The sequence below is a fragment of the Passer montanus genome, unplaced genomic scaffold (assembly GCF_014805655.1).
Source record: "Passer montanus isolate IOZ18808 unplaced genomic scaffold, ASM1480565v1 scaffold255, whole genome shotgun sequence".
Taxonomy (NCBI): domain Eukaryota; kingdom Metazoa; phylum Chordata; class Aves; order Passeriformes; family Passeridae; genus Passer; species Passer montanus.
In genome coordinates, this window is record NW_024367206.1 from 126344 (window position 1) to 148389 (window position 22046).

Genomic DNA, 22046 nt, shown 5'->3' on the forward strand with positions numbered 1-22046 from the left:
CTGGATCCATCCCCATCCCGACTCCTCCTGGAGAAGGAATTTTGGGATCCAGGGGCTTCCCTGGGAATTGGGGACTCCAGGAAGGGTCTCCCTTCCCTTTTCCACCCCCGAATTCCATGAAAATCCCTTCCCGCATTCCCGGCTCTTCCCGGAGGTTTAATCGTTAACCCGAGCTCTGCCGGGCGGGCCCCGCGAGCAGCCGGATGCAGAATTCCACATTCCAGAGGCTCCGGATGCGGAATTCCTCATTCCAGAGGCTCCGGCACACCTTGGATCCCGGGCCTGAGAGCGCCCGGGGCTCCCAAATCCCTTCCAGGGCTCCCAAAACCCATTCAGGGCTCCCAAATCCCAAATCTGGGGCTCCCAAATCCCTCCCAGTGCTCCTAAATCCCAAATGTGGGGATCCCAAATCCCTCCTGGAGTTTCCAAATCCCTTCCAGGGCTCCCAAGTCCCTTTCAGGGCTCCCAAATCCAATCCTGGAGTTCCCAAATCCCTCCTGGAGTTCCCAAATCCCTCCGGGGCTCCCAAATCCCATTCAGGGCTCCCAAATCCAATCCTGGAGTTCCCAAATCCCTTCCAGGGCTCCCAAGTCCCTTTCAGGGCTCCCAAATCCAATCCTGGAGTTCCCAAATCCCTTCTAGGGCTCACAAATCCCAAATCTGAGATCCCAAATCCCACTCAGGGCTCCCAAATTTGGCGCTCCCAAATCCTTTTTGGGGCTCCCAAATCCCTCCCGGCGCTCCTAAATCCCAAATGTGGGGATCCCAAATCCCTCCTGGAGTTCCCAAATCCCTTCCAGGGCTCCCAAATCCCTTTCAGGGATCCCAAATCTGGGCTCCAAATTCCAATCCTGGGGTTGCCAAATCCCTCCCAGAGCTCCCAAATCCCTTCCGGGGCTCCCAAATCTAACCTGGAATGCCCAAATCCCTCCCAGGGCTCCCAAATCCCAAATCTGGGGCTCCCAAATCCCATTCAGGGATCCCAAATTCCAGTTCCGGGGCTCCCAAATCCCTTCCTGGAGCTCCCAAATCCCAAATCTGGAGTTCCCAAATCCCTTCCAGGGCTCACAAATCCCTTTCAGGGATCCCAAATCCCAAATCTGGAGCTCCAAAATCCAATCCTGGGGCTCCCAAATCCCTCCTGTGGCTCCCAAATCCCTCCTGGAGCTCCCAAAATCCAAATCTGGAGCTCCCAAATCCCTCCTTGAGTTCCCAAATCCCACCTGGGGCTCCCAAATCCTTTTTGGAGCTCCCAAATCCATCCCGGAGTTCCTAAATCCCTCCTGGAATTCCCAAATCTGGGGCTCCCAAATCCCTTGGCCCCAAAATCCTTGGGACTCGCAGGATTTGGGATCCCTTTGGATCCCAAAATTTGGGATCATCCCAGATCCTCATCCCGTTTTTTTTGGGAAGGGGGTTGGGGCTGTGTCACCTTCGGGCGCGGTGACATTTTTGGGCGGATTTGGGATTTTTTTGGGGTTTTTGTCGGCTCTGAAAATGAAAGGGGAACCCTTCCAGGGCTCCCAAATCCCTTTCAGGGATCCCAAATCTGGGGCTCCAAATTCCAATCCTGGGGCTCCCAAATCCCTCCTGGAGCTCCAAAATACGAGATCTGGAGCTCCCAAATCCCTCCTGGAGTTTCCAAATCCCACCTGGGGCTCCCAAATCCTTTTTGGAGCTCCCAAATCCATCCCGGAGTTCCTAAATCCCTCCTGGGGCTCCCAAATCCCTCCTGTGGCTCCCAAATCCCTCCTGGAGCTCCCAAAATCCAAATCTGGAGCTCCCAAATCCCTCCTTGAGTTCCCAAATCCCACCTGGGGCTCCCAAATCCTTTTTGGAGCTCCCAAATCCATCCCGGAGTTCCTAAATCCCTCCTGGGGCTCCCAGATCTGGAGCTCCTAAATCCCTCCTGGAGTTCCCAAATCCCTCCCGGGGTTCCCAATTCCCAAATCTGGGGCTCCCAAATCCCTTGGCCCCAAAATCCTTGGGACTCGCAGGATTTGGGATCCCTTTGGATCCCAAAATTTGGGATCATCCCAGATCCTCATCCCGTTTTTTTTGGGAAGGGGGTTGGGGCTGTGTCACCTTCGGGCGCGGTGACATTTTTGGGCGGATTTGGGATTTTTTTGGGGTTTTTGTCGGCTCTGAAAATGAAAGGGGAAAATGGGTCTGGGTGGGGGTGGGGTCACGCTGGGGGTGACCGGGACAGGGAGGTGGCACTGTGGGGGTGACAGGGACAGGGAGGTGGCACTGTGGGGGTGACAGGGACAGGGAGGTGGCACTGTGGGGGTGACAGGGACAGGGAGGTGGCACTGTGGGGGTGACAGGGACAGGGAGGTGGCACTGTGGGGGTGACAGGGACAGGGAGGTGGCACTGTGGGGGTGACAGGGACAGGGAGGTGGCACTGTGGGGGTGACAGGGACAGGGAGGTGGCACTGTGGGGGTGACAGGGACAGGGAGGTGGCACTGTGGGGGTGACAGGGACAGGGAGGTGGCACTGTGGGGGTGACAGGGACAGGGAGGTGGCACTGTGGGGGTGACAGGGACAGGGAGGTGGCACTGTGGGGGTGACAGGGACAGGGAGGTGGCACTGTGGGGGTGACAGGGACAGGGAGGTGGCACTGTGGGGGTGACAGGGACAGGGAGGTGGCACTGTGGGGGTGACAGGGACAGGGAGGTGGCACTGTGGGGGTGACAGGGACAGGGAGGTGGCACTGTGGGGGTGACAGGGACAGGGAGGTGGCACTGTGGGGGTGACAGGGACAGGGAGGTGGCACTGTGGGGGTGACAGGGACAGGGAGGTGGCACTGTGGGGGTGACAGGGACAGGGAGGTGGCACTGTGGGGGTGACAGGGACAGGGAGGTGGCACTGTGGGGGTGACAGGGACAGGGAGGTGGCACTGTGGGGGTGACAGGGACAGGGAGGTGGCACTGTGGGGGTGACAGGGACAGGGAGGTGGCACTGTGGGGGTGACAGGGACAGGGAGGTGGCACTGTGGGGGTGACAGGGACAGGGAGGTGGCACTGTGGGGGTGACAGGGACAGGGAGGTGGCACTGTGGGGGTGACAGGGACAGGGAGGTGGCACTGTGGGGGTGACAGGGACGTGGAGGTGGCACTGCGGAGGTGACAAGAGCATGGAGGTGACACTCTGGAGGTGACAAGAGCATGGATGTGACACTGTGGAGGTGACAGGGACAGGGAGGTGTCACTGTGGAGGTGACAGGGATGTGGAGATGTCACTCCGGAGGTGACAGGGACGTGGAGATATTGATGTGGAGGTGACATGGAGACAGAGATGTCACTGTGGAGGTGACAGGGACAGGGAGGTGTCACTGTGGAGGTGACAGGGACAGGGAGGTGTCACTGTGGAGGTGACAGGGACAGGGAGGTGTCACTGTGGAGGTGACAGGGACAGGGAGGTGTCACTGTGGAGGTGACAGGGACAGGGAGGTGTCACTGTGGAGGTGACAGGGACAGGGAGGTGTCACTGTGGAGGTGACAGGGACAGGGAGGTGTCACTGTGGAGGTGACAGGGACAGGGAGGTGTCACTGTGGAGGTGACAGGGACAGGGAGGTGTCACTGTGGAGGTGACAGGGACAGGGAGGTGTCACTGTGGAGGTGACAGGGACAGGGAGGTGTCACTGTGGAGGTGACAGGGACAGGGAGGTGTCACTGTGGAGGTGACAGGGACAGGGAGGTGTCACTGTGGAGGTGACAGGGACAGGGAGGTGTCACTGTGGAGGTGACAGGGACAGGGAGGTGTCACTGTGGAGGTGACAGGGACAGGGAGGTGTCACTGTGGAGGTGACAGGGACAGGGAGGTGTCACTGTGGAGGTGACAGGGACAGGGAGGTGTCACTGTGGAGGTGACAGGGACAGGGAGGTGTCACTGTGGAGGTGACAGGGACAGGGAGGTGTCACTGTGGAGGTGACAGGGACAGGGAGGTGTCACTGTGGAGGTGACAGGGACAGGGAGGTGTCACTGTGGAGGTGACAGGGACAGGGAGGTGTCACTGTGGAGGTGACAGGGACAGGGAGGTGTCACTGTGGAGGTGACAGGGACAGGGAGGTGTCACTGTGGAGGTGACAGGGACAGGGAGGTGTCACTGTGGAGGTGACAGGGACAGGGAGGTGTCACTGTGGAGGTGACAGGGACAGGGAGGTGTCACTGTGGAGGTGACAGGGACAGGGAGGTGTCACTGTGGAGGTGACAGGGACAGGGAGGTGTCACTGTGGAGGTGACAGGGACAGGGAGGTGTCACTGTGGAGGTGACAGGGACAGGGAGGTGTCACTGTGGAGGTGACAGGGACAGGGAGGTGTCACTGTGGAGGTGACAGGGACAGGGAGGTGTCACTGTGGAGGTGACAGGGACAGGGAGGTGTCACTGTGGAGGTGACAGGGACAGGGAGGTGTCACTGTGGAGGTGACAGGGACAGGGAGGTGTCACTGTGGAGGTGACAGGGACAGGGAGGTGTCACTGTGGAGGTGACAGGGACAGGGAGGTGTCACTGTGGAGGTGACAGGGACAGGGAGGTGTCACTGTGGAGGTGACAGGGACAGGGAGGTGTCACTGTGGAGGTGACAGGGACAGGGAGGTGTCACTGTGGAGGTGACAGGGACAGGGAGGTGTCACTGTGGAGGTGACAGGGACAGGGAGGTGTCACTGTGGAGGTGACAGGGACAGGGAGGTGTCACTGTGGAGGTGACAGGGACAGGGAGGTGTCACTGTGGAGGTGACAGGGACAGGGAGGTGTCACTGTGGAGGTGACAGGGACAGGGAGGTGTCACTGTGGAGGTGACAGGGACAGGGAGGTGTCACTGTGGAGGTGACAGGGACAGGGAGGTGTCACTGTGGAGGTGACAGGGACAGGGAGGTGTCACTGTGGAGGTGACAGGGACAGGGAGGTGTCACTGTGGAGGTGACAGGGACAGGGAGGTGTCACTGTGGAGGTGACAGGGACAGGGAGGTGTCACTGTGGAGGTGACAGGGATGTGGAGATGTCACTCCGGAGGTGACAGGGACGTGGAGATATTGATGTGGAGGTGACATGGAGACAGAGATGTCACTGTGGAGGTGACAGGGACACGGAGGGGTCAATGTGGAGGTGACAGGAACACGGACAGTTTGAGTGGAGGTGTTGGGGACATCAGAGATGGCTCTGGAGGTGACAGGGATACGGAGTTGTCCTTAAAGAGGTGTTGGGGACATGGAGATGTCACTCTGGAGGTGACAGGGACACGGACAGTTCGATGTGGAGGTGTTGGGGACATGGAGACGGCTCTGGAGGTGACAGGGACACGGGCATTGTTCTGGGCGTGGTGGGGACATCCTTTGTCACGTTCCTTTTTCCCACTTTTCTCTCCTTGTCTTCCTTTCCTCCATTTCCCCCCTTTTTTCTCCCTTATCCCTCTTTTCCCTCTTCCCCCCTTTTTCCCCTTTTCCCCTTGCCCCTTTTCCCTTTCCCCTTGCCCCTTTTCCCCTTCACTTGTCCCCTTTTTCCTCTCTCCTTTTCCTTTTCTATTTTCTCCTTTCCCTTTTCCCTGTTTCCCTCCCACTTTTCTCTCCTTGTCTTCCTTTCCTCCATTTCCCCCCTTTTTTCTCCCTTATCCCTCTTTTCCCTCTTCCCCCCTTTTTCCCCTTTTCCCCCTTTTTCCCTTTTTCCCCTTGCCCCCTTTCCCTTTCCCCTTGCCCCTTTTCCCCTTCACTTGTCCCCTTTTTCCTCTCTCCTTTTCCTTTTCTATTTTCTCCTTTCCCTTTTCCCTGTTTCCCTTCCCCCTTTTCCCCTTCCCCTTTTCCCATTTTCCCCGTTTCCCTTTTTCCCCATTTCACTTTCCCCCTTTTCCATTTCCCCCTTCCCCCTTTCCCGCCTTCCCCGTTTCCCTTTTCCCCCTTTCCCCTGTCCCCCTTTTCCCTTTCCCTTTTTCCCCGTTTCCCTTTTCCCCCTTTTCACTTTTCCCCCATTTCACTTTTCCCCTTTTCCCCTTCACTTCTGCCCTTTTTCCCTTTCCCAATTTCTCTTTTCCCCTTTTCCTCTTTCCTGTTTTTTCCCCTTTTCCCCTTTTTCCCATTTTCCCTTCCACCTTCCCCCCTTTTTCCCCTTTCCCCATTTCCCTCATTTCCCCTTTTCCTTTTCCCCATTTCCCTTTTCCTTTTTCCCCTTTTCCTTTCCCATTCCCCTTTCCCTTTCCCTTTCCCCATTTCCCTTTCCCTTTCCCTTTCCCTTTGCCATTCCCTCCATTTCCCTTTTCCTATTTACCTTTTCCCCTTTTCCCTTTCCCCGTTTCCCTTTCCCCCTTTTCCCTCTTTTCCCTCTTTCCCCCCTTTCCTCATTTCCATTTTCCCTTTCCCTTTCCCTTTCCCTGTCCTTTTCCCCATTTCCCTTTTCTGATTTACCTTTTCCCCTTTTCCCTTGCCCCGTTTCCCTTTCCCCCTTTTCCCTCTTTTCCCTCTTGCCCCCCTTTCCTCATTTCCATTTTCCCTTTCCCTTTCCCTGTCCTTTTCCCCATTTCCCTTTTCTGATTTACCTTTTCCCCTTTTCCCTTGCCCCGTTTCCCTTTCCCCCTTTTCCCTCTTTTCCCTCTTGCCCCCCTTTCCTCATTTCCATTTTCCCTTTCCCTTTCCCTGTCCTTTTCCCCATTTCCCTTTTCTGATTTACCTTTTCCCCTTTTCCCTTGCCCCGTTTCCCTTTCCCCCTTTTCCCTCTTTTCCCTCTTGCCCCCCTTTCCTCATTTCCATTTTCCCTTTCCCTTTCCCTGTCCTTTTCCCCATTTCCCTTTTCTGATTTACCTTTTCCCCTTTTCCCTTGCCCCGTTTCCCTTTCCCCCTTTTCCCTCTTTTCCCTCTTGCCCCCCTTTCCTCATTTCCATTTTCCCTTTCCCTTTCCCTGTCCTTTTCCCCATTTCCCTTTTCTGATTTACCTTTTCCCCTTTTCCCTTTTCCCGTTTCCCTTTCCCCCTTTTCCCCCTTTTCCCCCTTTCCTCATTTCCCTTTTCCCTTTCCCCTTTTCACCTTTCCCTGTTTTTTCCCCATTTCCCCTTTCCCTTTCCCTTTCCCTTTCCCATTTCTCCCTTTCCCCATTTCCCTTTTCCCCTTTCCCGTTTTCCCCCTTTCCCGTTTTTTTCCCTCCCGGCCGCGCCCGCGGGCCGTTCCCGCAGGGAAGGGATGCTCCTCTCCTAACGCCCCGGGCGTCCCGAGGATGAGCGCCGTTCCCGAGCCCCTGGCCCGGCCCCGCAGCAGCTCCTCCCGCAGCCTCTCCGGGACCCTGGAGGCCATGGGGACCCCGGAGGCGGATCGGGACCAGCGGGATTGGGATCACCGGGAGGACTGGGATCCGGACGAGACGCAGATCCTCAAGGTTTGCTTCTACAGCAACAGCTTCAACCTGGGCCAGAACTTCAAGCTGGTCAAGTGCTCCATGGCCACGGAGATACGGGTAGGTGGGAAGGGGATTGGGAATTCGGGGCTGGGATTGGGAATTCAGGGCTGGGATTGGAAATTCGGGGCTGGGATTGGGAATTTGGGGCTGGGATTGGGAATTCTGGGCCGGGATTGGGAATTCGGGGCTGGGATTGGGAATTTGGGGCTGGGATTGGGAATCTAGAGGTGAGATTGGGAATCCGGGGCTGGGATTGTCAATTCGGGCCTGGGATTGGGAATTCGCGGCCAGGATTGGGAATTCTGGGCCGGGATTGGAAATTCAGGGCTGGGATTGGGAATTCGGGGCTGGGATTGGGAATTCAGGGCTGGGATTGGAATTTGGGGCTGGAAATGAGAATGTGGAGCTGGGAACGGGAATTTGGGGTTGGGATTGGGAATTTGGGGTTGGAAATGGGAATTCTGGGCTGGGATTGGGAATTCGGGGCTGGGATTGGGAATTTGTGGCTGGGATTGGAAATTCAGAGCTGGGATTGGAAATTCAGGGCTGGGATTGGGAATTTGGGGCTGGGATTGAGAATTTGGAGCTGGGAATGGGAATTCTCGGTTGGATTTCTTGGATCTGTCTGCTTCCAGCTGCATTTCCCATGTGTTTGAGGAGCACCCAAGGATCCAGGGAATCCTTGGAGCTGCTTCTCGATCCCAAAGGGGCTCCAGGAGAGCTGGGATTGGGGCAAGGGCTGGAGGGCCAGGAGGCAGGGAATGGCTTCCAGTGGGAAAGGGGAGCTTGGGATGGTGGGATCTTGGGAAGGAATTCCCGGCTGGGCTGGAATTCCCAGAGAATCCCTGGGAGCATTCAAGGAAGGCTTGGATCACCCCAGGATTGTGGGATTGAAGGTCTGTGGATCCCATCCCACCCATTACAGGATTCTGGGATCAAGGACACTCAGGGTCCATCCCGAGGCATTTTTATGGAATTCAGAGATGGAAAAGGGAAGGGAGACCCTTCCTGGACTCCCAAATTCCCAGGGAAGCCCCTGGATCCCAAAATTCCTTCTCAAGGAGGAATCGGGATGGGGATGGATCCAGTGCCAGGCTGGGAGAGCTGGGAATGTTCACTGGGATCAGGGAAGGATCCAGGGAATGCTTGGAGCCTTTTCCAGAGGCTCCAGGAGAGCTGGGATTTGGGCAAGGGCTGGAGGGCCAGGAGGCAGGGAATGGCTTCCAGTGGGAAAGGGGAGCTTGGGATGGTGGGATCTTGGGAAGGAATTCCCGGCTGGGCTGGAATTCCCAGAGAATCCCTGGCAGCATCCAAGCACGGCTTGGATCACGGATACGATTTAATCCCCTTCCCCACCCTCACCGTTCCGCGATCCCGCGCAATCCCCGCGCTCGCCGGATCCCGGTTTTTCCCCTTTTTCCCAGGAGGTGATCCGCTCCATCCTGGTGAGCGGGCGGATCGGGCCGGACATCCGGCTGTCCCAGTGCTACGGGCTGCGCCTCAAGCACGTCAAATCCAACGAGATCCACTGGCTCCACCCGCACCTGACCGTGGGAGAGGTGCACAAGAAGTACGAGCGCCTCCACCTGCAAGCCGAGTGGAGGTGGGACATCGTCCCCTTCTCCGTGTCCCCTCGGAATTCCCGGGAGTGGGAATGGCGGCCTCACGGATCAGCATCTGCCATGCTGATCCCATTTCCTGATGCTTGTGCTCAAAATGGAAACTTCCGAGAGTTGGTTGATTATTGGTTACGTATCGATGGAAAATGGCATTTTGACAGAAGATTAATTTTGGCTTTTTGGCTATAAGGGCGTGTTTATGGTAATGAGGTTAATTGCCTTAAAAATTTTTTAAAAATGGGGCAGAAGAGATAATTTCCAGATACTTCTCTTCAAAATGGAAACTTCAGAGAGCTGGTTGATTATTGGTTATGTATCAATGGAAAATGGCATTTTGACAGAAGATGCATTTGGCTTTTTGGCTATAAGGGTGTGTTTATGGTAATGAGGTTAATTGCCTTAAAAAAATTTAAAAAAATGGGGCAGTAGAGATAATTTCTAGATACTTGTCTTCAAAATGGAAACTTCAAAGAGTTGATCAATTATTGGTTACGTATCAATGGAAAATGGCATTTTGACAGAAGATGCATTTGGCTTTTTGGCTATAACGGCGTGTTTATGGTAATGAGGCTAATTGCCTTAAAAACCTGGAAAACAATTGGGCGGTAGAGATAATTTCCAGATATTTGTCTTCACAATGAAAACTTTATAGACTTGGTCGATTATTGGTTACATATCAATGGAAAATGGCATTTTGACAGAAGATTAATTTTGGCTTTTTGGCTATAAGGGCGTGTTTATGGTAATGAGGTTAATTGCCTTAAAAATTTTTTAAAAATGGGGCAGAAGAGATAATTTCCAGATACTTCTCTTCAAAATGGAAACTTCAGAGAGCTGGTTGATTATTGGTTATGTATCAATGGAAAATGGCATTTTAACAGAAGATGATTTTGGCTTATTTGGCTACGAGGGCATGTTTATGGTAATGAGGTTAATTGCCTTAAAAATTGGAAAACGATGGGGCAGTAGAAATCGTTTCCAGATACTTGTCTTCAAAATGAAAACTTCAGAGGGTTGGTCGATTATTGGTTATGTATTAATGGAAAATGGCATTTTGACAGGAGATTAATTTGGCTTTATGGCTATGAGGGCGTGTTTATGGTAATGAGGCTAATTGCCTTAAAAAAAATGTAAAAAATGGGGCAGTAGAGATAATTTCCAGATACTTGTCAAATTTTTAAGGCAATTAATCTTATTACCATAAACACGCCCTTATAGACAATTGAGATAATTTCCAGATACTTGTCTTCTAAATGAAAGCTTCAGAGAGTTGGTTGATTATTGATTACGTATCAATGGAAAATGGCATTTTGACTAAAGATGCATTTGGCATTTTGATTAGAAGGGCGTGTTGATAGTAATGAGGTTAATTGCCTTAAAAATTTGAGGCAATTAGCCTCATTACCATAAACATGCCCTCATAGCCAAAAAGCCAAATGCATCTTTGGTCAAAATGCCATTTTCCATTGATACGTACCCAATAATCAACCAACTCTCTGAAGTTTCCATTTTGAAGACAAGTATCTGGAAATTATCTCAATTGTCTATAAGGGCGTGTTTATAGTAATAAGATTAATTGCCTTAAAAATTTGAGGCAATTAGCCTCATTACCATAAACATGCCCTCATAGCCAAAAAGCCAAATGCATCTTTGGTCAAAATGCCATTTTCCATTGATACGTACCCAATAATCAACCAACTCTCTGAAGTTTCCATTTTGAAGACAAGTATCTGGAAATTATCTCAATTGTCTATAAGGGCGTGTTTATAGTAATAAGATTAATTGCCTTAAAAATTTGAGGCAATTAGCCTCATTACCATAAACATGCCCTCATAGCCAAAAAGCCAAATGCATCTTTGGTCAAAATGCCATTTTCCATTGATACGTACCCAATAATCAACCAACTCTCTGAAGTTTCCATTTTGAAGACAAGTATCTGGAAATTATCTCAATTGTCTATAAGGGCGTGTTTATAGTAATAAGATTAATTGCCTTAAAAATTTGAGGCAATTAGCCTCATTACCATAAACATGCCCTCATAGCCAAAAAGCCAAATGCATCTTTGGTCAAAATGCCATTTTCCATTGATACGTACCCAATAATCAACCAACTCTCTGAAGTTTCCATTTTGAAGACAAGTATCTGGAAATTATCTCAATTGTCTATAAGGGCGTGTTTATAGTAATAAGATTAATTGCCTTAAAAATTTGAGGCAATTAGCCTCATTACCATAAACATGCCCTCATAGCCAAAAAGCCAAATGCATCTTTGGTCAAAATGCCATTTTCCATTGATACGTACCCAATAATCAACCAACTCTCTGAAGTTTCCATTTTGAAGACAAGTATCTGGAAATTATCTCAATTGTCTATAAGGGCGTGTTTATAGTAATAAGATTAATTGCCTTAAAAATTTGAGGCAATTAGCCTCATTACCATAAACATGCCCTCATAGCCAAAAAGCCAAATGCATCTTTGGTCAAAATGCCATTTTCCATTGATACGTACCCAATAATCAACCAACTCTCTGAAGTTTCCATTTTGAAGACAAGTATCTGGAAATTATCTCAATTGTCTATAAGGGCGTGTTTATAGTAATAAGATTAATTGCCTTAAAAATTTGAGGCAATTAGCCTCATTACCATAAACACGCCCTTATAGACAATTGAGATAATTTCCAGATACTTGTCTTCAAAATGGAAACTTCAGAGAGTTGGTTGATTATTGGTTACTTATCAATGGAAAATGGCATTTTGACCAAAGATGCATTTGGCATTTTGATTAGAAGGGCGTGTTTATGGTAATGAGGTTAATTGTCTTAAAAAATTTGAGGCAATTAACCTCATTACCATAAACACGCCCTTATAGACAATTGAGATAATTTCCAGATACTTGTCTTCAAAATGAAAAGTTCAGAGAGCTGGTCGATTATTGGTTACGTATCAATGGAAAATGGCATTTTGACAGAAGATGCATTTGGCTTATTTGGCTATAAGGAAATTATCTCCACTGTCTATATGGGTGTGTTTATGGTAATAAGGTCAATTGTCTTAAAAATTTGGAAAAAAGTGGGAAAGTAGAGATAATTTCCAGATACTTGTCTTCAAAATGGAAACTTCAGAGAGTTGGTTTATTATTGATTACGTATCAATGGAAAATGGCATTTTGACAGAAGATGCATTTGGCTTTTTGGCTATAGGAGTGTATTTACAGTAGTGAGGTCAATTGCCTTAAAAATTGGGATTGTGGAGATAATTTTCCGATACTTGTCTTAAAAATGGAAACTTCAGAGAGTTGGTTGATTATTGGTTACTTATCAATGGAAAATGGCATTTTGACCAAAGATGCATTTGGCATTTTGATTAGAAGGGCGTGTTGATAGTAATGAGGTTAATTGCCTTAAAAATTTTTTAAAAATGCGGCAGAAGAGATAATTTCTAGATACATGTCTTCAAAATGGAAACTTCAGAGAGCTGGTTGATTATTGGTTATGTATTAATGGAAAATGGCATTTTGACAGGAGATGATTTTGGCTTATTTGGCTACGAGGGCGTGTTTATGGTAATGAGGCTAATTGCCTTAAAAAATTTTTTAAAAATGGGGCAGTAGAGCTAATTTCCAGATACTTGTCTTCAAAATGGAAAATTCAGAGAGTTGGTTGATTATTGGGTACGTATCAATGGAAAATGGCATTTTGACAGAAGATGCATTTGGCTTTTTGGCTATGAGGGCATGTTTATGGTAATGAGGCTAATTGCCTTAAAAATTTGAGGCAATTAACCTCATTACCATAAACATATCCTTATAGACAGTAGAGATAATTTCTAGATACATGTCTTCAAAATGGAAACTTCAGAGGGTTGGTCAATTATTGGTTATGTATTAATGGAAAATGGCATTTTGACAGAAGATGATTTTGGCTTATTTGGATACGAGGGCGTGTTTATGTTAATGAGGTTAATTGCCTTAAAAATCTGGCAAACCCGTGGCTGTTCGCTGGGTGTCTCCAGGTACGACCTGCAGATCCGCTACCTGCCGGAGGATTTCATGGAGAGTTTCCAGGAGGACAGGACCACGCTGCTCTACTTCTACCAGCAGGTCTGGACCCCCCAAATTCCCGGAATTCCCGGAATTCCCAAGGTTCCAAGGATTTGTCACCTTGGGGTGGCGGTGGTGGCGCCATCCCGCTGCTGGGAATGGGCAGTGGGGACATGCAGGGACATCCAAGGACATTTGGGGATGTCCAGGGATATCCAGGGACATCCAGGGATGCCCAGGGACATCCAGGGACATCCAGGGATGGGGGGCAGGTTGGGCAGTGCCACCATCCCCTGTGACCGTCCCTGTCACTGTCCCCTGCCACTGTGCCCTGTCACCATTCCCTGTCACCATCCCCTGCTGCCCCCTGCTGTCTCTGGTGTCCCCGTGGTGACACCCTGCCCCCGCTGTCCCCGGGTGTCCCTGCTGTCCCCGGTGTCCCCGCGGTGACGCGCTGTCCCCGGGTGTCCCCATTGTCCCCTGCGCTGTCCCTGGGTGTTGTGGGTGTCCCTGCTGTCCCCAGGTGTCCTCATTGTCCCCCCGCTGTTCCAGCGGTGACACGCTGTCCTTGGATGTCCCCTGCTGTCCCCAGTGTCCCCACCATGTCCCCGCTGTCCCCGGGTGTCCCTGCTGTCCCCACTGTTCCCGCGGTGACTCCCTGTCCCTGGGTGTCCCCATTGTCCCCGCTGTCCCCGCAGTGACATGCTGTCCCTGGGTGTCCCTGGGTGTCCCCACTGTCCCTGTTGTCCCCCGTTGTCCCTGTTGTCCCCGTGGTGACGCGCTGTTCCTGGGTGTCCCCATTGTCCCCGCTGTCCCCGGGTGTCCCCGCTGTCCCTGCGGTGACGCACTGTCCCTGGCTGTCCTCGGGTGTCCCCGCTGTCCCCATTGTCGCCCATGGTGTCCCCACGGTGATGCACTGTCCCTGGGTGTCCCCCGGTGTCCCCGCTGTCCCTGCTGTCCCCACGGTGACACACTGTCCCTGGGTGTCCTGGGTGTCCCCACTGTCCCCGCGGTGATGCGCTGTCCCTGGGTGTCCCCGCTGTCCCCCACTGTCCCCGCGGTGACGCGCTGTCCCTGGGTGTCCTGGGTGTCCCCACTGTCCCTGTGGTGATGCGCTGTCCCTGGGTGTCCCTGGGTGTCCCTGGGTGTCCCCGCTGTCCCCGCTGTCCCCACGGTGACACACTGTCCCTGGGTGTCCCCGCTGTCCCCGCTGTCCCCACGGTGACACACTGTCCCTGGGTGTCCTGGGTGTCCCCACTGTCCCCGTGGTGACGCGCCGTCCCTGGGTGTCCCTGGGTGTCCCCGCTGTCCCCGCTGTCCCCATGGTGTCCCCGCGGTGACGCGCTGTCCCCCAGCTCCGCAGCGAGTACATGCAGAGCTACGCCAGCAAGGTCAGCGAGGGCATGGCGCTGCAGCTGGGCTGCCTCGAGCTCAGGTACGGCTGTCCCCTGTGTCCCCTCCTGTCCCCTGTGTCCCCTGCTGTCCCCTACTGTCCCCTGGTGTCCCCTGGCCCTTGTGTCTTTGTGTCATTTTGTCCCTGTGTCCCTTGTGTCCGTGGCGCTGCAACTGGGCTGCCTCGAGCGCAGGTACGGCTGTCCCCTGTGTCCCCTGGTGTCCCGGTGTCCCCTGGCCCTTGTGTCTTTGTGTCATTTTGTCCCTGTGTCCCTTGTGTCCGTGGCGCTGCAACTGGGCTGCCTCGAGCGCAGGTACGGCTGTCCCCTGTGTCCCCTGGTGTCCCCTTTGTCCCCATGTGTCCCTTTGTCCCCATGCGTCCCACTGTCCCTGTGTCTTTGTGTCCTCTGTGTCCCCTGTCCCTGTGTCCCTTGTCCCCAAGTCTCCTTGTGAACATGTGTCCTTCTGTCCCTGTGTCCCCTGTCCCTGTGTCCCTTGTCCCCTTGTTCCTCATGTCCCCCTGTTCCCCATGTCCCCACGTCTCCCTGAGAACCTGTGTCCTTCTGTCCTTCTGTCCCTGCTGTCCCCTACTGTCCCCTGGTGTCCCGGTGTCCCCTGCCCCTTGTGTCTTTGTGTCATTTTGTCCCCGTGTCCCTTGTGTCCGTGGCGCTGCAGCTGGGCTGCCTCGAGCGCAGGTATGGCTGTCCCCTGGTGTCCCCTTTGTCCCCATGTGTCCCTTTGTCCCCATGCGTCCCACTGTCCCTGTGTCTTTGTGTCCTCTGTGTCCCCTGTCCCTGTGTCCCTTGTCCCCAAGTCTCCTTGTGAACATGTGTCCTTCTGTCCCTGTGTCCCCTGTCCCTGTGTCCCTTGTCCCCTTGTTCCTCATGTCCCCCTGTTCCCCATGTCCCCACGTCTCCCTGAGAACCTGTGTCCTTCTGTCCTTGTGTCCCTGTGTCTTCTGTCCCTGTGTCCCTTGTCCCCTTGTTCCTCATGTCCCCCTGTTCCCCATGTCCCCATGTCTCCCCGTAAACCTGTGTCCTTCTGTCCTTGTGTCCCTGTGTCCATGTGTCCCTGTGTCCCCTGTCCCCATGTCTCCCCGTAAACCTGTGTCCTTCTGTCCTTGTGGGAATGGGGAGGGAAGTTCCAGATCTTTTGGAGGTGGCAGGAGGACCTGGGGGACATGGGGGACATGGAGGGACTTGGGGAACATGGAGGGACATGGAGGGGCATGGGGACACGGAGGGACATGGGGGATGTGAGGACATGGAAGGACATGGGGACATGGAGGGATATGGGGACATGGGGGACAGGGGGACATGGAGGGATGTGGAGGGACATGGAGGGATATGGAGGGGCATGGGGACATGGAGGGACATGGGGACATGGGGTCATGGGGCTCATGGGGACATGGGGGACATGGAGGGACTTGGAGGGGCATTGGGACGTGGGGGATGTGGGGACATGGGGACATGGAGGGGCATGGTGGGACATGGAGGGACACGGGGACATGGAGGGATGGGGAATATGGAGACAAGGGGGACATGGAGGGATATGGGGGACGTGGAGGGACATGGGGACATGAGGAACATGGAGAGACATGGGGGATGTGAGGACATGGAAGGACATGGGGACATGGAGGGATATGGGGACATGGGGGACAGGGGGACATGGAGGGATGTGGAGGGACATGGGGGACATGGAGGGGCACAGGGCCATGGTGACATGGAGGGACATGGGGGACATGGAGGGGCACAGGGCCACGGTGACATGGAGGGACATGGGGACATAGGGGACATGGGGACATGGAGGGATGAGGGATATGTGGGATGTGGGGACATGGGGACATGAGGGACGCGGGGCCATGGTGCCGTGGTGGCGTGTGACAAGCTGGTGTCCCTGTCCCTGTCCCGCAGGAGGTTCTACAAGGACATGCCCCAGAACGCGCTGGACAAGAAATCCAACTTCGAGTTGCTGGAGTGAGTGCAGCCCCGGGGGCTGGGGGCATGCTGAGGGCCTTCCTCATCCTCATCATCATCCTCATCCTCCTCATCTTCATAATCTTCATCATCCTCCTCATTTCATCATCCTCCTGCAGCTCTTCATCCTCCTCATCTTCATCATCCTCCTTATCTTCCTCATCCTCCTGCAGCTCCTCATCCTCCTCACCTTCCTCATCCTCCTTATCTTCATCATCCTTCTACAACTCCTCATCTTCCTCATCCTCCTCATCTTCATCCTCCTCATCTTCCTCATCCTCCTGCAGCTCCTCATCCTCCCATGGCTCTTCATCCTCTTCATCTTCCCACATCTCCATGTTCTCCCATATCTCCTCATCCTCCTGTAGCTCCTCATCCTCCCTCATCTTCCTCCTCATCATCCTCATCCTCCCTCATCTCCTCATCCTCCTCATCTTCCCACATCTCCATGTTCTCCAGTATCTCCTCATCCTCCTGTAGCTCCTCATCCTCCCTCATCTTCCTCCTCATCCTCCTCATCCTCCCTCATCCTCCTCATCCTCCTCATCTTCCCACATCTCCATGTTCACCCAGAGCTCCTCTTCCTCCTCTTCCTCCTCATCCTCCCTCATCTCCTCATCCTCCTCATCCCTGAAGAGGAAGACCGGAGCCATCCTTTCTCCGGAATTCCCGGTCACCCTCAGCCCCCGTCCCCTCCTGCCTGGGGTGGGAATTCCCGCTGACATTCCCGGGATTCTCTGCTCCTTGCAGGAAGGAGGTGGGGCTGGACCTGTTCTTCCCCAGCCAGATGCAGGAGAACCTGAAGGTGAGGGACACCTGGGGGTGGCACAGGTGTGGCACCTGGGGGCACGTGTGACCACCCCTGTGTGTGCCCACGTGTCCATGTTTCCATGTGTCTGTGTGTCCGTGGTCTGTATGTCCCTGTGTCCCTGTGTGTCCCTATGTCCGTGTGTGCCCGTGTGTGTCCGTGTGTCCGTGTGTGTCCGTGGTCTTTGTGTCCCTGTGTGTCCATGGTCTGTGTGTCCGTGTGTCCCTGTGTGTCCGTGTCCCTGTGTGTGTCCGTGTGTCCCTGTGTGTCCCTGTGTGTGTCGTGTGTCCATGTATGCCTGTGTGTGTCCATGTGTCCCTGTGTGTCCCTGTGTCGTGTGTCCGTGTGTGCCTGTGTGTGTCCGTGTGTCCCTGTGTGTCCCTGTGTCGTGTGTCCGTGTGTGCCTGTGTGTGTCCGTGTCCCTGTGTGTCCGTGTCCCCGTGTGTGTCGTGTGTCCCTGTGTGTCCCTGTGTGTCCATGTGTCCCTGTGTGTCTGTGTGTCCGTGCGTGTCCGTGTGTCTGTGTGCCCGTGTCCCTGTGTTTCCCTGTCTGTCCCTGTGTCCCTATGCCCACCCCACGTGTCCACTCCCATCCCGGTGTTCCCATATCCAACACCCTGTTCCTGTATCCAATACTGTCCCCATCCCAGTGTTCCCATATCCAACACCGCCTCCATCCCGCTGTTCCCATATCCAACACTGTGTCCATCCCAGCGTTCCCATATACAACACCGTGTCCTTCCCGCTGTTCCCATATCCAACACTGTGTCCATCCCAGCGTTCCCATATCCAACACCGCGTCCATCCCGGTGTTCCCATATCCTACACCGTGTCCTTCCCGCTGTTCCCATATCCAACACTGTGTCCATCCCAGCGTTCCCATATCTAACACCGCCTCCATCCCACTCTTCCCGTATCCAACACCACGTCCATCCCACGGTTCCCATATCCAATGCCCCGTTCCCATACCTGATGCCTCATCCATCCCACTGTTCCCATATCCAATGCCCTGTTCCCATACCCAATGCCGACCTGATCCCGGTGTTCCCATACGCCACCCCGCCCTGATCCCGGTGTTACCATACCTGATGCCGCCCCAATCCTACTGTTCCTGTACCCCATGCCATCCTGATCCCGGCATTCCCGTGCCTGATGCCGCCCTGATCCTGGTGTTCCTGTACCCCACACCACCCCAATCCCAGCATTCCCGTACCCAATTCCACCCCAATCCCGGCATTCCCGAACCCGATGCCGCCCCGATCCCGGCATTCCCGTACCCCACACCACCCCGATCCCGGCATTCCCATACCCCACACCACCCCGATCCTGGCGTTCCCGTACCCCACACCACCCCGATCCCAGCATTCCCATACCCCACGCCACCCCAATCCCGATGTTTCCATATCCAATGCCCTGTTCCTATATCCAATACCACCCCCATCCCGGTGTTCCTGTACCCCATGCGGCCCTGATCCCAGCGATCCCGTACCCCACACCACCCCGATCCCGGTGTTCCCGTACCCCACACCACCCCGATCCCGGTGTTCCCGTACCCCACACCACCCCGATCCCGGCATTCCCGTACCCCACACCACCCCGATCCCGGCGTTCCCATACTCCACACCACCCCGATCCCGGCGTTCCCGTGTCCCGACGCCGGCGCTGTCCCGGCAGCCGCGGCAGCTGCGGAAGATGATCCAGCAGACGTTCCAGCAGTACGCGCTGCTGCGGGAGGAGGAGTGCATCCTGAAATTCCTGCACACCCTGGCCTCCTTCGCCCCCATCGACCAGGAGAGCTTCCGCTGCCAGCTCGCTGTGCGTCACCGCGACCAGGGAGACGGGACGCGGGATTCGGGGATACGGGATTCGGGGTCGGGGTGCAGGGTATGGGATGTGGGTTATGGGAGAGGAGATACGGGAATGGGGGACACGGGATTTGGGATGGGGGATAGGGGATATGGGATGTGGGATGTGGTGACGGGATATGGGATATGGGATTACAGATGGGGGATAGGGGATATGGGATGTGGGTTATGGGAGAGGAGATATGGGAATGGGGGATACGGGATTTGGGATGGGGGATAGGGGATACGGGATATGGGATATGGGATTTGGGATACAGGATATGGGATATGGGATTTGGGATGGGGGGTTGGAGATATGAGATATGGGATGTGGGATACGGGATATGGGATTCAAGATGGGGATACAGGACATGCAATAGAGGTTTGGGACAGGGGATATGGGATATGGGATATGGGATAGGGGATAGGGGATATAGGATTCAGGATATGGGATACGGGATTCAAGATAGGGGATACAGGATATGGGATATGGGATAGGGGATAGGGGATACGGGATATGGGATATGGGATAGGGGATAGGGGATACGGGATATGGGATTCAAGATGGGGGATACAGGGTATGGGATATGGGATAGGGGATACGGGAGTTGGGATAGGGGATATGGGATGGGGGATGTGGGATATGGAATGTAAGATTCAGGATGGGGCATACAGAGGAGGGGATAGGGGATATAGGATTCAGGATATGGGATACGGGATTCAAGATAGGGGATACAGGATATGGGGTATGGGATTTGGGATAGGGGACAGGGGATAGGGAATATGGGATACAGGATATGGGATGTGGGGTATGGGATTTGGGATACAGGATATGGGATATGGGGTACAGGATACGGGATTTGGGATGGGGGATAGGGGATACAGAATATGGGATGTGGGATACGGGATATAGGATATGGGATTCAAGATGGGGGATACAGGGTATGGGATATGGGATAGGGGATATGGGACAGGGGATATGGGATATGGGATAGGGGATGTGGGAGGGGGGATATGGGATAGGGGATAGGGTATATGGGATAGGAGATACAGGATAGGGAATATGGAATATGGGATTCAGGATGCAGGATACAGGATATGGGATATGGGATAGGGGATATGGGAGAGGGGATAAGGGATGTGGGATACGGGACATGGGATATGCAACATGGGATATGGAATACAGGGTATGGGATACAGGATAGGGGATATGGGATGAGGTGGGGTGGAGTTAGGTGGGAATGGGATGGGATGGGATGGGATGGGATGGGATGGGATGGGATGGGATGGGATGGGATGGGATGGGATGGGATCAAGATGGGGGATACAGGGTATGGGATATGGGGTATGGGATATGGGACAGGGGATATGGGATATGGGATGGGGGAGGGGGATATGGGATAGGGGATATGGGATAGGAGATGTGGGACAGGGGATATGGGATAGGGGAGGGGGGATATGGGATAGGAGGTACAGGACAGGGAATATGGAATACGGGATTCAGGATGCAGGATACAGGATATGGGATATGGGGTAGGGGATAGGGGAGAGGGGATAAGGGATGTGGGATACGGGACATGGGATATGCAACATGGGATATGGAATACAGGGTATGGGATACAGGATAGGGGATATGGGATGAGGTGGGGTGGAGTTAGGTGGGAATGGGATGGGAGGGGATGGCATGGGATGGGATGGGATACAAGATGGGATGGGATGGGATGCACTTGGAACGGACATGGGGGACGGCGACATAATGGAGCGGAGCAAGGTGGAGATGGGATGAGGATGACGTTGGGATTTTATGGCGATGGGATGGGATGGGACCTGACCCTTGGCATGGCCCTCATCCCAAATCCCCGGCTGCTCCTGCTGCCCCCAGCAAGGATGGAACATCACCGTGGACCTGGTCATCGGCCCCAAGGGCATCCGCCAGGTGACCAGCAAGGACACCAAGGTGGGAATTGCGGGCCGGGAACTGGGAACTCCCGCTTCGGGGTTGGTGGTGAAGCCTACCACGGATGGAATTCCCGATGGATTCCCCCTTCCCAGCCCACCTGCCTGGCGGAATTCCGGGATATCAAATCCATCCGGTGCTCCGCAGCGGAGGACGGCCAGGCTCTGCTGCAGCTGGGGCTCAGCGGGACGCCCCAGGTGAGGAGCTGGGAGAGAATTCCTGGGAATGCCATGTCCCATATCCCATATTGTGTACCCTATATCCCATATGCCCTATCCCATATCCCATATTCCCTATCCCATATCTCATATCCCATATCCCATATCCCATATCCCCTATCCCATATCCCATATCCCATATCCCCTATCCCATATCCCATATCCCATATCCCCTATCCCATATCCCATATCCCATATCCCCTATCCCATATCCCATATCCCATATCCCCTATCCCATATCCCATATCCCATATCCCCTATCCCATATCCCATATCCCATATCCCCTATCCCATATCCCATATCCCATATCCCCTATCCCATATCCCATATCCCATATCCCCTATCCCATATCCCATATCCCATATCCCCTATCCCATATCCCATATCCCATATCCCCTATCCCATATCCCACATCCCATATCCCATATCCCACATCCGCGTTCCCACCTTTTCCCGCTTTGGCGTTGTCCCGGCTGTGTGGGAATTCTGGGAAGGGGGGTTTTGGGATGGCGGGCGGAGCGGGCAGAAGGGGGTGCCCCGATCCCACCCCGCATCCCGGCATTCCCAAGTCGCTGGCCATCAAGACGCCGTCGCTGGCCGAGGCGGAGAACATGGCCGACCTCATCGACGGATACTGCCGGCTGCAGGGCGGCTCCGAGGCCTCGCTGATCGCCTTCCCCGGGAAAGGTGGGAACGCCGCCGGCCGGCTGGGATAATGGGATTGTGGGATAGGGGGATCCGTGGGATGGGATGGGATGGGATGGGATGGGATGGGATGGGATGGGATAATGGGATGGGATGGGATGGGATAATG

General features: G+C 53.8%; 1 protein-coding gene across 1 annotated transcript in view; it reads left to right on the forward strand.

Moving 5' to 3' along the window:
• The window catches only part of PTK2B (protein tyrosine kinase 2 beta), a 54250-nt gene that overhangs the window by 11710 nt on the left and 20494 nt on the right, over positions 1-22046 (forward strand). Inside the window, exons 2-11 of the mRNA XM_039711918.1 lie at positions 7161-7438; positions 8806-8984; positions 13010-13097; positions 14393-14472; positions 16343-16405; positions 17156-17210; positions 18887-19027; positions 20939-21013; positions 21109-21210; positions 21802-21919. Of these exons, the coding sequence (XP_039567852.1) occupies positions 7161-7438; positions 8806-8984; positions 13010-13097; positions 14393-14472; positions 16343-16405; positions 17156-17210; positions 18887-19027; positions 20939-21013; positions 21109-21210; positions 21802-21919 (1179 nt within the window). The remainder of the gene's footprint in view (positions 1-7160; positions 7439-8805; positions 8985-13009; positions 13098-14392; positions 14473-16342; positions 16406-17155; positions 17211-18886; positions 19028-20938; positions 21014-21108; positions 21211-21801; positions 21920-22046) is intronic.